At 48.0% G+C, this 16,868-nt stretch overlaps 1 protein-coding gene across 1 annotated transcript in view; it reads left to right on the forward strand.

Moving 5' to 3' along the window:
* The window catches only part of JAG1 (jagged 1), a 36,839-nt gene extending 21,076 nt beyond the window's left edge, over nucleotides 1-15,763 (forward strand). Inside the window, exons 6-26 of the mRNA XM_012657199.1 lie at nucleotides 1,112-1,242; nucleotides 1,534-1,653; nucleotides 2,136-2,249; nucleotides 3,504-3,617; nucleotides 4,242-4,355; nucleotides 4,771-4,817; nucleotides 5,161-5,334; nucleotides 5,791-5,941; nucleotides 6,787-6,951; nucleotides 7,425-7,538; nucleotides 8,035-8,148; nucleotides 8,246-8,359; nucleotides 8,518-8,634; nucleotides 9,126-9,153; nucleotides 9,623-9,708; nucleotides 10,898-11,011; nucleotides 11,618-11,727; nucleotides 11,821-12,054; nucleotides 12,245-12,376; nucleotides 12,568-12,718; nucleotides 13,520-15,763. Coding sequence (XP_012512653.1) covers nucleotides 1,112-1,242; nucleotides 1,534-1,653; nucleotides 2,136-2,249; nucleotides 3,504-3,617; nucleotides 4,242-4,355; nucleotides 4,771-4,817; nucleotides 5,161-5,334; nucleotides 5,791-5,941; nucleotides 6,787-6,951; nucleotides 7,425-7,538; nucleotides 8,035-8,148; nucleotides 8,246-8,359; nucleotides 8,518-8,634; nucleotides 9,126-9,153; nucleotides 9,623-9,708; nucleotides 10,898-11,011; nucleotides 11,618-11,727; nucleotides 11,821-12,054; nucleotides 12,245-12,376; nucleotides 12,568-12,718; nucleotides 13,520-13,977 — 2,902 coding nt within the window. The 3' untranslated portion in view covers nucleotides 13,978-15,763. The remainder of the gene's footprint in view (nucleotides 1-1,111; nucleotides 1,243-1,533; nucleotides 1,654-2,135; nucleotides 2,250-3,503; nucleotides 3,618-4,241; nucleotides 4,356-4,770; nucleotides 4,818-5,160; nucleotides 5,335-5,790; nucleotides 5,942-6,786; nucleotides 6,952-7,424; nucleotides 7,539-8,034; nucleotides 8,149-8,245; nucleotides 8,360-8,517; nucleotides 8,635-9,125; nucleotides 9,154-9,622; nucleotides 9,709-10,897; nucleotides 11,012-11,617; nucleotides 11,728-11,820; nucleotides 12,055-12,244; nucleotides 12,377-12,567; nucleotides 12,719-13,519) is intronic.
* The last annotated feature ends 1,105 nt before the right edge of the window (nucleotides 15,764-16,868 follow it).

The raw sequence follows: 16,868 nt of genomic DNA on the forward strand, positions 1-16,868 counted from the left end.
AAGAAGGGGGGGGTTGTTTTCCAGAGTTACAGCTGAGCAGCTTAGGGGGTTGATGCCAATCATGGCTTGTCCCAGGTCCCGTTCTGGAAATATTCGGCCTGTCCCATGCGTACTCAACTTCATCCCCCCCATCTGGCTAGCTGGTGTTTCTCCCTGCCTTGCCCCACCTCTTATTGTTAAAGCTTGATTTCTGAGAAGGCAGTTAGAGTTTCAGAGGGCTTGAAACTTGAGGGGAGAGTGGTTTGGGACCCTGCCCTCTCTCCCACCCCAGGTGAAAGTTTGTGTTTTTGTTTGGGGATCAAAGGCACCATTTGGCCCCGAAGAGTCTGATTAAGCAAGGCACTTATAAAGGAAACTCAGCTCCCCCAGTACTAGATAAACTAAGCTGACCTTTTTCTTTGCTCTTTTTTTTTTTTTTTTTTGCAAAGTGAGAAATAACTAAATTAGCATGACCAGGCACAGTAACGGGTCATAAATTATCTATGGAATTGGTTCCAAGTGCTATGTTTCCCTCTACCTTCCCTGTGGAAATGGGTTTAGAGATCCTACCCTGGTCTTGGCCATTGGAGGGTGCCCCATTCTCTCCTTATTTGATGTTTGAGAAGCATCATTATGAGATGGTTTCCTGCCACACTTAGTGTCTTGTGGCATTTCTGTGCACTGGGGTGTGGGGGTTGTGACTTGCTGTGTAGACAAAGAGCCAAGCAGAGCTGCAAGTGCAGCATTTGTGGAGGGGACTTTGGTACAGCCATTGCTGGCCCCGCCATGAGAATCCTTTTCCCTCTGTGGTCTGTCCTGATGAGGGGAGGGAGCTGGTTTATCCCCACTCTCAGCTCATTCATGGGAGCCTGAGAAGAGAATGGCTTTGTGAAGGGCATCCGCACCCTGGCCTCTCACCAAACAGTCTTTTTGTCAGGAGTCAGCTGGGAGGGGACCTCAGGCCCAACTGTGAAACTGTTTATAAGGAGCCCCCCAGCGAGCCTTGAGAGTCTACCGTCCTGTCCCCAGAAACAAAACAGAAAAGGCTGCGAAGTTGCCGCTTTCAGTTTGAATTGTGCAGCTCTCCCTTAACGCCCAGAAGGCTGACCTGGGGGTGTCTGTCTGTCTCCAGGTGCCAGTATGGCTGGCAAGGCCTGTACTGTGACAAGTGCATCCCGCACCCGGGATGCGTCCATGGCACCTGTAACGAGCCCTGGCAGTGCCTCTGTGAGACCAACTGGGGCGGCCAGCTCTGTGACAAAGGTACGCTCCTCAGGAAGGGAGACCAAGGCCGGACGTGGGCCCTGCTTGACAGGAACATGGGATCTTGGGGTGGGATGGTGGTAACTGGAGTTTTATTTGTGTTTATTCTTGTGCAGGGGCTTTTATTCTGATCTGTTTGAATTTTTGTTTAATGCTGTGGAGTTTTGTGGTTGGTTTGTGGGTTCTTTTTTTTTTTTTTGGCTTTATTTTGGAAAGAGGATTGGGGCTGGAAACGCAGTGAGCTAGCAGTCTTTGCAGGCATCTCTTGGTGACCTCGGATCTCTTTGGCAGATCTCAATTACTGTGGGACTCATCAGCCGTGTCTCAATGGGGGAACGTGCAGCAACACAGGTCCTGACAAATATCAGTGTTCCTGCCCTGAGGGGTACTCGGGCCCCAACTGTGAAATCGGTAAGTGGTCCAAGCTGCATGAGATCCTTTTGTCTAATTTTTCTGTACATTCATCTTAAAAAAAAAAAAAAAAAAAAAAAAAAAAAAATTCACTAAAGGACTTTTTTTTTCCTTAAAAAACAAAACAAAAACAACGAAGAGAGCCTCCAAAGTTAAGACTTGTTAGCCATTCCATGGGTCTTTGAAACTTCTTTCAAGTCTCCGAAGTTTTCTGGGTGATGCTGATTAGCACAGGAAGTAGAGGGGAGATGAGATGACCCCAGCTTTGAGGTGTCTTGGAATGTAGCTGGCTGGAGACAGCTTAGTGAGAAAGATGCCTGCCTTTCTTCCTAGATGCAGTAGGGTCTTTTCACACGCCTGCTTTTAGCTTCTGAGATATGCTTGAGCCCAGTGGCCAAGGTGTGGGATTTGGGTTGCAGGGGAGAGTGCGTGGGCGGCACGGAGCGGGCGTCCCTTGCTGACGGCTGTCCTGGTTTTTGCAGCTGAGCACGCTTGCCTCTCTGATCCCTGCCACAACAGAGGCAGCTGCAAGGAGACCTCCCTGGGGTTTGAGTGTGAGTGTTCTCCAGGCTGGACCGGTCCCACGTGCTCCATAAGTAAGTCCAGTTTTTGGCTAGTGTCCGTTCTAGAGGATAAATCACGTCATGTCAAGATACAGAGTTGGGGGGAGGTACCTGGGCTTGTCCAACATTAGCATCTTAGTGACGTGTCTGTCTCGGGGGAGGGAGGTGGATGCAGGTGCCATCCAGTGGGCAGTCTGGTGGCTGTGTGCTTGGAAAGTCTTCCAGCCCCATCCTGTCCTGCTAGGGTAGCACATGTATCTGTTACTGGAGGAAATGTCTGCATGGAACAGCTTACTCCCTTGCTCGTGCCTCCTGGAATTGCCTTCTCTGCATCGTGGTTATTGTCCTTGCAGCCATGGAGAGGCCGCCTTCGGGGGAGGTTGTCACTCACTACTGAACTTTATCATAGGGTCGGGGGACCACAGAAGGGAGGACACAGGCTACAGAGTTATCCCGGCAATGAGACTGGGCTATATGTCAGAACCACCTACAGGGCTTTATACAATAGATTTCTGGGCCTACAGATTCCTCCAGAATTAGGGAGTCCATAGTCTTTAACAAGCTCCTGGAATTCGGAGGTGCAGCCAGGCCTGAGAACCGCTGTCATCAGCACCCGGAGGTGTGGTTAAAGATGTGGGTTTTAGAGTCATTGCCTGGGCTGGTACCAGGGCCCTCGCCCATCACCGTGGGACTCCAGCAGACCACGTAAACTCTCTGGGCCCTGCTTACATGGAATAGTATCAATTCCTATCTCCAAGCGTTGTCGTGAAATGAATTTTTGAACAGAGCCTGGCATGCCTTATAAATGAATTGTTAGATCTGCCTGTGCAGAGGTGGGGGCCGAGGATACTGTCCCTGAGTGTTATTTTGGGAAAACTATAAGCAAATAAGAAGAATACGGTTTTCTACCTGTAAAGAGTTATTTTTTCCTTACCTCTTCTTAGCTACCTCTGAGCCACGATGAAACTTTTCTTCACAAATAACGATTAGGCAGATGCTTGTGTCCTGTGTTACCACGGGGTGGGTGCTCTGTGGGTACTCAGCTGTCCTCTTTCCCCCCCACTGCTTAGGTTGGGGATTAAATGAACTGGGGCAGTGGGGGATTTAAAGCTAAAATCAAGGCTTCAGCCTTATTGTCACCGTCCCACTTGTCCTGCGGTAGCTTTACTGGTAGCAGGTGTCCAGCTCCTCAGTGAAGGCCCCTCGTGTGAGCGGTGGTGTTAAATTATCTAATTGTCAAACGGATTGAAATTAAATTGTCAACCCCGTCCTTTTTTTGTTGACCAGACATTGATGACTGTTCTCCGAATAACTGTTCCCACGGGGGCACCTGCCAGGACCTGGTTAACGGGTTTAAGTGTGTGTGTCCCCCGCAGTGGACTGGCAAAACGTGCCAGTTAGGTAAGAAAATCGCTGTGACTGTAATTCCTGTACCAGGGTTGGCTTTTGATAAGCAAAGCCATTAAGGAAGAGGAGCGTGTGGCCAGCGGTGCGAGTTCCCACTCCATCATGTTTAAGAAGTAATTTATTATCGAGAGTCTAGCAGGCCTGGGAGAAATAACTTGAATGCAAATGGACTCGTTCTTTTAGGCCCTGTGGGAAAGTCGTGGGATTCCTTGAACCATGTCAATCCTCTGTCCGAGGAGTGTTCAGCTGGGTTCCAAACGGGGATGATCTCATGAGGAATGAGCTGTCTGCATTCTTTTTGCCACATTTAAATCCCGGCAACTAGGCTGTGCCGGGTTTTGCACAGAAATGCCTGGTGGCTTCCTGCTATTCTGTTGGGCGCCTGGTTGTTAACTAGCAGCCAGAAAGTTATCAATTAGCATTCCTTATTGGATAATGTCTATGGAGAGCGATCAGATGCTTAGTAAAGAGGGAACCTGGTATCTTTTATTTAACTAGCTTATTAAAATGTCTCCTATTCCAGAAAACTCTATTAGTATAGTGTCTTCCCCCCCAAGTTTGGGGGGGGGACATGTGGTTAGAACTCCATTTCTCAGGCTCATCCTTGTTTTCTTTCAGATGCAAATGAATGCGAGGCCAAACCTTGTGTAAATGCCAAATCCTGTAAGAATCTGATTGCGAGCTACTACTGTGATTGCCTTCCAGGCTGGATGGGTCAGAATTGTGACATAAGTGAGTGACTTTGTTTTGATTTTGATTTCCATGAAACTTGAGTGTTGACTTGCGAATCCATCCTCTTGTTCCAGTTCTAGGACTTGAGTGGTAGAAGGAAAAAACCTTATAGCGGGAATGTTTTTTCCAAGAGGGAGTTGTCAGGGCAGCAGTTGAAAACATACTTTATCAGGCTCATTAGCTGCTAAAACTGGCCATATTCTGATAAGGTGGCTAAAACAATGATGTGAAGTTTCACTCCCTCAGTCTGGAAGAATTAGGGAGGGTCCCTACCCAGTGTAATAACCTTATCTCACGGGAAGCACACAGGAAATCTGATTTGAAACTTTTATCTGTCTTGAGCTGAGAAAGCTTTTCAATTAAGCCCAATTTCAATGTAAATTGTCTCTTTAATATGACTTATTTATTTTTTTAGATATTAATGACTGTCTCGGCCAGTGTCAGAATGATGCCTCCTGTCGGGTATGTAAATCTTTGCTTAAATCAAAAGCTTGACATTTGACAACAAATCTTTAAGATAGATGTGACGCTGGGAGAAGCTCTGTCCCTGTGAGATTTCAAAACGCAGGTGAAAACTGAGTCTCTGGAAGTTCTCACTAGGGCTCACGTTACCCCAGCCTCCTGGGAGTCATTTTGAAGGCATGCACGTAGAAATTCCTCTAACCTGTTTCAAGAGGCTTGGCATTTGGCTATTTGAGTGAATCAGCTGAACAGCAACAGTCATGCTAAACCGCTGAAGCCTTGCGTTTGTGGAATACATAGAAAAAAAAGCATGTGTTTCTCCCCCCTCCTTCTCCTCTTCCAGGATTTGGTTAATAGTTATCGCTGTATCTGTCCACCTGGCTATGCAGGCGATCACTGTGAGAGAGACATCGATGAATGTGCCAGCAACCCCTGTTTGAATGGGGGTCACTGTCAGAATGAAATCAACAGATTCCAGTGTCTGTGTCCCACTGGTTTCTCTGGAAACCTCTGTCAGGTGAGTGGTGGCAAAACCTCAGATGACTTGAGTTTTTACAGTGGAGCAGCCTCCCTTTCTCTCCCCTCGCCTGCCCCCTTACTCCCCCCTCACTCCCCCCTCAGCTCTTGTGTCTGGAGTTTTGTGTCATCTATTAACATCCTATTGATTAGGGAATGTCTGCTAGACAAATGCTTGCGGAAGGACGTATTGATGAATGATTTTCTTCTTAGTGTCTCTGGCTTTGTGTTCTGTTTCATCCAACCCAGCACGTGCTCTCCTGCTCTGCCTTGTCTTTTAAAATATGTACCTAGACGCTGGCGTTCCCTAGGGCATAAAGATGTATTATACAGGGTGTCTCCTCATAGAAGCAGACAGAGGGTCAGATTCCAATGTCTCTTGCCCCTGGAGAAGTTATCCTCACATTTCTGTTTTACTCTGATCCCTCCCTCTCTTCCCTGCTCCTGATGTTTGCAGCTGGACATAGATTATTGCGAGCCTAATCCCTGCCAGAACGGTGCCCAGTGCTACAACCGTGCCAGCGACTATTTCTGCAAATGCCCTGAGGACTATGAGGGCAAGAACTGCTCCCACCTGAAAGACCACTGCCGTACGACCCCCTGTGAAGGTACCTTCCTTCCCCTAGGACCCGGCTGGCTCCATACTTTCTCCTCCCCACCCCCACCATTTGCCACTGCTTCTTGATAGTCTTAGAAATAGTGTATAGGTGAGGAGGACTTGTAGGTTGAAATGATCCTGTCTGACCACATAGGGAAGCCAGAACAAGTGGAAACGCTCTATTGAGGCCTGCCAGTGGGAGGACCGTGTCTACAAGTAGCCTAGGGGAGAGAACATGAAATCCATTTATCATTCCTGCTCTGGGGTGGGCTGATTTGCAACGCTGAGACGTTCCACAGAGCAGCACAGTTGACAGAGGTTTCTGCAGCAGTGGGAATGTTCTGTATCTGCACGTCGGGTAGGGCAGCCACAAGCCACGTGTGGCCAGTGAGCATTTACAATGTGAATAGTGCAACTAGAAACTGATTTGATTTTAATTCATTTAAATAGCCACATGTGGCCCGTGGCCACCGTATTAGGTGGCACAGCCTTTAAAGCTTCCATAGTTTGTCTTTTAGCCTTGCTTAAGTAAGATGGAGGAAGTAGAGTTGGTCTTTTCCCTTAGCAGTCATTTACCAAATTGGGTAGATGTCAAAGGTAGGAGGAAAGGGACCTACGAGCCTGTGGGCTTCTTGGCTACATAGGGAGAAAATGCATTAAAAAAAAAAATTTTTTTTTTTTTTTCTCCGACTGGAGTCTCAACTTTGGCTGTCATAGTACGACATGGCACATTGCTGCAGTCTTGGCTCCCAGGGTGCCTGTCTCTAGGAAAGTGGGCTGGGCCTATGTCCTTGGCTTAGAAACACCGTGTCTGTGGGGCCGTGGCTATGGTCTGATCCCAAGCCTGTCTTCTAGTGATTGACAGCTGCACAGTGGCCATGGCGTCCAACGACACGCCGGAAGGGGTGCGGTATATTTCCTCGAACGTCTGTGGTCCCCACGGGAAGTGCAAGAGTCAGTCGGGAGGCAAATTCACCTGTGACTGTAACAAAGGCTTCACGGGAACGTACTGTCATGAAAGTAAGACTCCTCATGGGGAATGGGGCCCGCTGCTCCCCCACCCTGCCACCACCAGCCCTGGGATTTGGGGTGTTGGAATCATTTTAATCATAAAGACTGGAGAAACCTGTAAAGGTTTATCATTGCACCTGGGATCTAAGATGGAGGTCGTGTTCAATTTGCCCAGATCACTCTGCCTCTGAGCCTCCACATCCACGTCTCTGTTGGAATGTTCTGGAATCTTAACTCGTGTGGGTGGTCCCTCTTTTCTGGAAGTGTTTCTTCCCTCCTCCCAAGTAGCTTAGCGTGTGAGGGCATGGGAGAAAAATGGGTGGGGTATTCTCTAGAATTCTCTGCTTGATTAGCCATCTGTCTAACTGGAGAAACAGTCTTGAAGAGAGGTCTTAGAAGACTTAGGTGCCGGGTACGTTTTTGTCAGGAGGCAACTGTGGAACAGTGCTTAGCTGTGGCTTTACTTTCCCTTCCTTTGACAGATATTAACGACTGTGAGAGCAGCCCCTGTAGAAATGGCGGCACCTGCATCGACGGTGTCAACTCCTACAAGTGTATCTGCAGTGACGGCTGGGAGGGCGCCTACTGCGAAACCAGTGAGTCTGCCCTTGTGGGACTTGACAGCTTTGGGATGTGGGGGACTATGGGGGGGAGATCCCACTTCAACTCAGGAAGCCTTTCTTTGTGATGGAAATCTCTGGAAGCAAGACTTGACAATTTCTGCAATGGGACAGCGTCACTTGTTTCTGTTAATACTGATGACAGCTGTGGGGGAGGGACCTCTGCTGAGGAGCTGTAGAATTAGGCTCTGTCATTAAGATACCAAATATCCCTGCTTGCAAGGAAAGCCATCTTTCTGTTTTGATTTTAATTTCCATGGGACTTCCAGAGGCCTGCCCCTTGCCTTGCTTAACTTGAGGCAAAGAAACCCAGTTGGGGGCTTCTTTATTCCTGGAACAGGGCCATTATGGTGACATCCTGGGACTGCTTAGCTCGTTGGGGTTGGCTGTGGCAGTAGGAAAGGCTTGGTTCTTGTGTGTCATGAGCAGCCCTGGAACTCGTCTGCAGCTGACGTCTGCTCTTTGACTCTAGATATTAACGACTGCAGCCAGAACCCCTGCCACAATGGGGGCACGTGTCGCGACCTGGTCAATGACTTCTACTGTGACTGTAAAAATGGGTGGAAAGGAAAGACCTGCCACTCTCGTAAGTAGTAGCTGGCCCTGGGTCCTGTCTCTGCGACCCTTCCCGTCTTCTGTGGGGGCGGGCCGCTGGGACTCACACTGAGGTATTCTTCCTCCAGGTGACAGTCAGTGTGACGAGGCCACGTGCAACAATGGTGGCACCTGCTATGACGAAGGGGATGCTTTTAAGTGCATGTGTCCTGGTGGCTGGGAAGGAACGACTTGTAACATAGGTAACTTTCTGCCCGACGTGGGATTTGCAGTGGGTGTGGCCACCTGAGCGTGTCTGCTGGTCGGCCCCTGGAGCTTATTTTTCCAGGTCTGGCTGTTGGCCCTCCAGGTTGTTTCTGGATCCTCAGGGAGGGTGGCCTTGTCTGCTCTTGTCTCACAGCCCGAAACAGTAGCTGCCTGCCCAACCCCTGCCATAACGGGGGCACCTGCGTGGTCAACGGCGAGTCCTTCACGTGTGTCTGCAAGGATGGCTGGGAGGGGCCCATCTGCACACAGAGTGAGTGTCCTCCCCCTTGAACTCGCTCTCCCAGGGCCGCGGGAGCATATCCTGACCCCCTTGGGGGACTCGCAATCAAAACCAGAAGCAGAGCTGTTTGATGTCTGCTCTTGTATCACCTGGGTCTGTCTTAATGACTTGATGGGCTGCAGCCCTGACCTGGGCCTGAGAAAGTCGCCGATGAGATAAGTGGAGACAGATGGCGTCTCGGTTCCCAGCTCCGGGTCCGACCAGCAGCCTGTCTCCTTCCATGCGTGCCCCCACCCCCGTCCCCTCCCAGGCCTCTTCCTGTGTACATGTGTCCCACGGCAAATGAAACCAAGTGTGGTGCGGGCCTGGTTCCAATTTAGCAGAGGTCTTAAGTGTATTTTGCTGGTGTTAACTACAACTTTATCATTTGGGCATTATGGAAATAAGTGGTGTTTTTACTTAGGGCTAAGACAGCTTTCCCTGTTGAAGTCCTCACTATTAAGTTTGTCTTTTCTTTGCAGATACCAATGACTGCAGCCCTCATCCCTGGTAAGTGTGACAGCCCCCTTTCAAGCCGGCACTTGTCGGCCCTAATGTGTGTGGGAATCGCCCCGAGATCATGTTCAAAATGCAGGTTCTGATTCAGGAGGTCTGGGGTGGGGCATCAGTCGCTGCTTTTCTAATGAGCTCCCAGGTGAAGCCGATCCTGCTGCTTCGAGGACCACACTTTAATTAGCCAGGTTGTGTCTTCATTTAGAGCAGTGATTTGCAACGTTCGCTGCACACCAGAATCACCTGGGGAGGTTTTAAAGGTCCCAGTGCCTGGGCTGCAACCAAGCCCGAAGCAGTTAGACTCTCTGGAGGTGGGACCCAGGCATCAGTACTTTGAAAGCTCCCCAGGCCATTGCGAGTACAGCCAGGGGTTGAGAGCTGCTGACAGCAACTAGTGTGGCTACGTGTGATTGATTGGCAGCCGGAGTGAGTTTGGTAACCAACGTGGTCTTTGCTTTCTTCTTAGTTACAACAGTGGCACCTGCGTCGATGGGGACAACTGGTACCGGTGCGAATGTGCCCCGGGTTTTGCTGGGCCCGACTGCAGAATAAGTAAGGACTGTCCCTGTCTAGCTTTCCCAATTGTTTATTCCCCCATTCCACTCCTTAGCCCTAGAAACTCTGCCTCTTTAAAAACAATTAAAGCCACACTTCCCTTTAAGTAGCCCTGACAAAGCAGTAATCTCCTAACTCCAGTTAGGATTAAGATGCCCCTGGCTGGATCCTCCCAGGTGTACCTACCCATAGTTGCCTGGATCTTGCAGCCCTACCTGTTCTTGGGGAGAGAGTGCCAGCCACAGGATTTGACAGCTCATCTACGCTGGGGCCCTGAGGAAAGTGTGCTTTTCCCCTGTGACTAACATGAAAGTATGGGCGAGTGCACGTTAACCGCAGCTATGCTGGCGAGGGACAGGGCTAAGGCAAATGGAAGGGAGCAGGACTGAGGCTTCCAAAGGCTGCTCTGCGATGGGTTTGATGAGGCCCTGGAGAAGTGATTAAAACAGAAAAGTTGAGGCAGGCAATACAGCTTTCCAGGAAGCTTAAAGTTTATTCTTTTGAGGCTTTTCTCTGCTTTCTTACATGCTCTTCTATTCCCTCCCCCGCCAAAAAAAAATAGATGCTAGAGTAGTTGTTACTGTTTGTTTGTTCTTATACCCAAATTGTTTGAAATTTTACTGGTGCTTGAAATCCAAGCCTGGGACTGACTGGACTTTGGCACTGGTGGAGGAACTTATCTCTGCTTCGTTTTTCTAAGTCGGGGATTGGCAAACTATGGCCTAGGGGCCAATCTAGCCCGCTGTCTGTCCTTATAAAGTTTTACTGGCACACAGCCACACTCATTTGTGTATGGCTACTTTCACGATGTCACAGCAGAGTTGAGTAGTTGTGACAGAGACTGTGTGGCCTGCAAAGCCTAAACCATTTACTATCTGGCCCTTTTCAGGAAAAGGTTGCCTGTCTTGCTCTATATTGTGCTGTCAGAAAACAAGGAACAGAAGTAAAAGTACTGCCTCCCAAAATGATTCTCAGCTGTTAGAAGTCAGGACAGTAGTAATCTTTAGGGGGGCGGTCAGTGATTGGCGGAGGCTTCTGGGATACTGTTGATCTGTTTCTTTGGGCCCTGGTCACATGAGTGAACATTTTACTTATGATTATGTGCTTTTCCTATCTGTCAATAAAAAACTTCAAAAAACATTGCCGCATTCCATTGGACCCTAAACTTGAACTCTGTTGCTTGTAGACATCAACGAATGCCAGTCTTCACCTTGTGCCTTTGGGGCGACCTGTGTGGATGAGATCAACGGGTACCGGTGTGTCTGCCCCCCGGGGCACAGTGGTGCCAAGTGCCAGGAAGGTATGTGTGCCAGGCCCAGCTGCCCATAGGTCTTCTGCGCTGAGGAGGCACTGCAGTTATCATTTTGACTGTTCACGAGTGGGCGCTGTGCTCAGGGAAGGAACACACAGTGGGGGCTGCGAGGAAAAGGAAACACGAGGGGTCTCCCCAAAACAGGGTAGCTGTTGTACAGTATTGTGAACCAAACTATCCTAAGTCTTTGGTGGCTTTTGGCAAGCTTTTTTTTTTTTTTTTTTTCCTTTACTGCTCATGACCTGCAGGGTGGACAGAGTGATTATGCTGTGGGTTGGGTGCAGGTTGAACAATGACTGGGGTGCATTTTCATGGCAGGTGGTAGGCACCGAAGAGGCCAAGCTCGGTGAAAGCCCGGTCGAAAGGCTCTGCCCACACCACACCTGCTGATGTTGCACTGGCCAAAGCAGGTCGCATGGCCAAGCTCAGCATGGTGGGGAGGAAGGACATGTGTATGTTTTTGTGGGTGGAACTATCTTCATGTGACAAAGGGCACAGTTTTAGCCATTTCATAAGAGGGAGGGGAGTGAGGAATTGAGAATTGATCCGGTCTACAGGAAAATAAACTCCTGCTCATGGGTCTCCACCTGTCAGTTTCAGGGCGACCTTGCATCACTATGGGGAGTGTGATACCAGATGGGGCCAAGTGGGACGACGACTGTAACACCTGCCAGTGCATGAATGGACGGATTGCCTGCTCGAAGGTAGGGTGTGATGGCCACAGTGGTTCACGTGTGTTCTGGAGTTCGGTGGTGGATATTCCTGCTAAGCTTCCTAGCTCCTGTTTTCCTCTCTAGGTCTGGTGTGGCCCTCGACCTTGCCTGCTCCACAAAGGGCACAGCGAGTGCCCCAGTGGACAGAGCTGCATCCCCATCCTGGATGACCAGTGCTTTGTCCGCCCCTGCACCGGTGTGGGCGAGTGTCGGTCTTCCAGTCTCCAGCCGGTGAAAACAAAGTGCACCTCCGACTCCTATTACCAGGATAATTGTGCAAACATCACGTTCACCTTTAACAAAGAGATGATGTCACCGGTATGTGACTTTTAAAATTTGGAATGGTGTATATCTGCTCACTTTAAAGGAATGTCATAAGCTAGGATCTCCTTAGCCTAAATTCCTGTCTTACAGCAGAGTGAGACTTGAACTTAGCCTAACTTCAAAGAGACCATCAACCTTTTTTCTTTCAACATCTTAAACATGTGGATTTTTAAAATTGTTTTAGGGTCTTACAACTGAGCACATTTGCAGTGAATTGAGGAATTTGAATATTTTGAAGAATGTTTCAGCTGAATATTCAATCTACATAGCTTGTGAGCCTTCCCCTTCAGCGAACAATGAAATACATGTGGCCATTGTAAGTACAAGACCCGTTAACTACCTTGCAATCAAATAATTAGGTGTAAACAAATTTCAGTTAGCCAGTATCCAAATGGCGCAGATACATGGGGTTGGGGGGGAGCTTTACATACATGTGTCGTCAAGTAACTGAATAAAGGTTGCATTGACTGTTCCCTTGACTCTCAAGTCTGACATTTTTTTTTCCAGTCTGCTGAAGACATACGGGATGATGGAAACCCAATCAAGGAAATCACTGATAAAATAATAGATCTTGTTAGTAAACGTGACGGAAACAGCTCACTTATCGCTGCTGTTGCGGAAGTGAGGGTTCAGAGGCGTCCTCTGAAGAACAGAACGGGTAGGTGTCTAGCAGGAATGCTCCCTTTTTATGACGACTGTCAAACGGATGTCATTTCACCATTCAGCGAAACCATCAGGTGGGGAATTACCTGGTAGTATCCTCCTCCTCAAAGGAGCCCCCAGTTTAACTGGTGGGAGAACTGAGGCCACCTTACTTGACCAAGGTCACATGGCTGATGGGGGTGGAGGGCTGCCTGACTTTTCTCCTGCCAAAAAGCTGTGTAGGCTCCCTGCAGAACAGGTATTGCGTCTAGATCATCACTAAGCCCTGGGGTGTTATCCTTGAGCTCGAAGCTGTACAAAGCCTGATTTGGCATTTTGGTATCATGGGATGGCCACTCCCGGGTGCTGCTGCAAGGCTTGATGGCCCTGCAGGACTTCCAGACTTCCTCTTTTGAGGATCTCGCACATCACTCTTCCAACCATGGGGCGTTTGCACTGTCCTGACTTGAATCAGGTTTCTGATAATCCGGAAAACCAGCTCCTAGACAGAGCTGCCCTTGACTTAACCAAACTAACTGCTCTTCCCCTGTGCCACTGGAGAGCCTGGGGGAGCTGCTGCTCTACTCACTCTCTGCAGGGACAAAAGCGTCAAGGTCTCTAAGGACCGTGATCCTAGCACTTGCTTATCAAGCTGTGAAGTGACAATAGCAGTTGTGAAAAGGGACTTATCCCCATGGCACCCCTCTTAGGGACTAAGGACAGGAGAACCACTCTTGGTATTCTTTGTTCCCATGATGGCTTTGCTTTTTTCTTTTTTGGTGGAGGAGAGTTAATGGGTTTTGTGCCCGCCTTACAGATTTCCTGGTTCCTTTGCTGAGCTCTGTCTTAACCGTGGCTTGGATCTGTTGCTTGGTGACGGCCTTCTACTGGTGCCTACGGAAACGGCGGAAGCCAAGCAGCCACGCTCACTCAGCCTCTGAGGACAATACCACCAACAACGTGCGGGAACAGCTGAACCAGATCAAAAACCCCATCGAGAAACATGGAGCCAACACGGTCCCCATCAAGGATTACGAGAACAAAAACTCCAAAATGTCTAAAATAAGGACACACAACTCCGAAGTAGAAGAGGACGACATGGATAAACACCAGCAGAAAGCCCGGTTTGCCAAACAGCCGGCATACACGCTGGTAGACAGAGAAGAGAAGCCCCCCAACGGCACGCCGACAAAACACCCAAACTGGACAAACAAACAGGACAACAGAGACTTGGAAAGTGCCCAAAGCTTAAACCGGATGGAGTACATCGTATAGCAGACAGTAGGTGCTGCCGCCACTAGGTAGTTTCTGAGGGCTTGTAGTTCTTTAAAACTGTTGTCATATTCGAGTCTGAGGCTGTTGTTGACTTAGAATCCCTGTGTTAATTTAAGTTTTGACAAGCTGGCTTACACTGGCAATGGTAGTTTCTGTGGTTGGCTGGGAATTCAAGCGCTGCATCTCACGGCTACGCAAAAACTAGTCAACAGTGCCCTGGTGTATGTTCTCCTGCAGCCGCCATGTCTCGGATCGGGCTCCCGGGAGCATGCCCAGCTCCTAGTCCTTGAGCTTCCACTTCTGCCAGATGTCCTAATGGTGATGCAGTCCTAGGATCATAGTTTTATTTATATTTATTGACTCTTGAGTTGTTTTTGTATATTGGTTTTATGATGACGTACAAGTAGTTCTGTATTTGAAAGTGCCTTCGCAGCTCAGAACCACAGCAACTATCACAAATGAGTTTATTATTTATTTTTTTTATTGTATTTTTGTTGTTGGGGGAGGGGGGACTTTGATGTCAGCAGTTGCTGGTAAAATGAAGAATTTAAAGAGGAAAAATGTGTCAAAAGTAGAATTTTGTATAGTTATGTAAATAATTCTTTTTTTATTAATCACTGTGTATATTTGATCTATTAACTTAATAATCAAGAGCCTTAAAACATCATTCCTTTTTATTTATATGTATGTGTTTAGAATTGAAGGTTTTTGATAGCATTGTAAGTGTATGGCTTTATTTTTTTTTGAACTTATTTTCTCATTACTTGTTGCCTATAAGCCAAAATTAAGGTGTTTGAAAATAGTTTCTTTTAAAACGATAGGATGGGCTTCTGTGCCTGGAATACTGATGGAATTTTTTTGTATGACGTCAGATGTTTAAAACACCTTCTATAGCATCACTTTAAAACATGTTTTAAGGACTGACTGAGGCAGTTTGAGAATTAGTCTAGAACAGGTTCTTCTTTTTTTTCTGCTTTAGACTTGAAAAGAGACAGGCAGGTGATCTGCTACGCAGCAGTTTAAGGGAGCAAGCTGAGCTATGACTTAACGTAGCCAAAATGTGAGTGGTTGAATATCATTAAAAATATCAAATTAATTGTGTGAAACTTTGAAAGCACACCAATCTTGTTTTGTAAATTCTGATTTCTTTTCACCATTCGTATGTAATACTGAACCACTTGTAGAATTTTTTTTTAATCTACTGCATTTAGGGAGTATTCTAATAAGCTAGTTGAATACTTGAACCATAAAATGTCCAGTAAGATCACTGTTTAGATTTGCCATAGAGTACACTGCCTGCCTTAAGTGAGGAAATCAAAGTGCTATTACAAAGCTTAAGATCAAAAAGGCTTATAAAACAGAGTAATCTTGTTGGTTCACCATTGAGACCGTGAAGATACTTTGTATTGTCCTATTAGTGTTATATGAACATAAAAATGCATCTTTGATGTGTTGTTCCTGGCAATAAATTTTGAAAAGTAATATTTATTAAATTTTTTGTATGAAAACATGGAACAGTGTGGCCTCTTCTGAGCTTACGTAGTTCTGCTCGGCTTTGCTCTGTGCGTTTGCCACCCCACTGAGTCTGTTCTGGTAATCGGGCTATAATGGGCCATGCCTGACAGGGGCACCGACAAGAACTGAAAGGCTTTTCAACCACGAAATTCATCTGAAGTTCTCAAAAACCTGGGGCTGCGGTGGGAGCCCCGTCTAGGGGAGCCTTGATTCCCTTGTTATTCAACAGCAAGTGTGAATACTGCTTGAATAAACACCACTGGATTAATGGCCTGCAGTGTGGAGGTGAATTGTTTGGGAGCACTCACGGGAACTGGCCACTGCACTAAAAGGGGGTTTAAAGGGTTTGGAATTGGTGTTGGGGGATGAAGAGGGAGACTTAATGCTTTTTTTTTTTTCTCCACCCCCTGGCTGCTTGGATTCATATTAATGTCCTGTTATATCATTACAGACCACACCCTTGCAACTTTTGTGCATGTTTACCCATGGGGTGGTTTCTTCACTGCACGGGAGGTAGTAGTAAGAAGCTTCTGGTGTTAGGGCCCATCTACTCATCACCTTGTTCCCAGGGCATAAGTGTTCTGCTTGCCTTGCCATGCAGCCTTGGGGTGCTGGGCGTCTGGCCTTCCGTAAGTTTCCAGTGTGGGGCTGTCCTTGCCTATAAAAAGAGCAGGAGAGCTGTGGTTCTCACTTTTGACTGCTGGGGGCCAGAGGTCAGTGTGGTATATCGGTGGAAGCGCGGGGCCCTATTCCTGCGCTGTGGAGTGGGGTGTGGAGGAAACTTGCCTCTGGCACCTCTGCAGCGAGGAATGAGCTGAGGGGACAAGCACATGGACAGCATCCAGCAGCTATGCAGAATTGCCAGGCATTCCCTGCTTTCTGATCAGGAAGCCAAAGCTTACCCTTCTCAGAGCTGACCCCCACTGCCTCATTCAAGCCCATCCACCCTCCTCCGGTTTTCATAGTGGAACTCAACTGGTGCAACAAACTGAATGGAGGTAAAGCTGATGGGGTTTTTCTTTTGTTCTCGGGGAAGCTGTTTTCTACTAGGCTCGGAGCAGTGTTCTCTAATGGATATCTAGTGTAAGAATGGATGACACACTTTAAGTGTCCTCTGCATGAGCAAAGGCCATTGAAGGATTGAGTCGTGACAGCTCTAGGAGCTGCCAACACTGTCTTGGCTCATGCGGGCAGCCTGAAGGACCTGGACAGTGAGGAGTCTGGCTTCTCATGACATCTCCCTGCCTAGTGTAGCAATGCTTTGTCGCTAATCTCTGCGGGTAGATAGCTGGTTTCTGCAAGGTGGGGTTGAAGGGAGGGAGAAGTACAGACCTTACTAGCCAGGAGACAGTCTGGTTTAGCAGCACTGGCTTCAA

The sequence above is a fragment of the Propithecus coquereli genome, unplaced genomic scaffold (genome assembly GCF_000956105.1).
Source record: "Propithecus coquereli isolate 6110/MARCELLA unplaced genomic scaffold, Pcoq_1.0 Scaffold532, whole genome shotgun sequence".
NCBI classification, from domain to species: domain Eukaryota; kingdom Metazoa; phylum Chordata; class Mammalia; order Primates; family Indriidae; genus Propithecus; species Propithecus coquereli.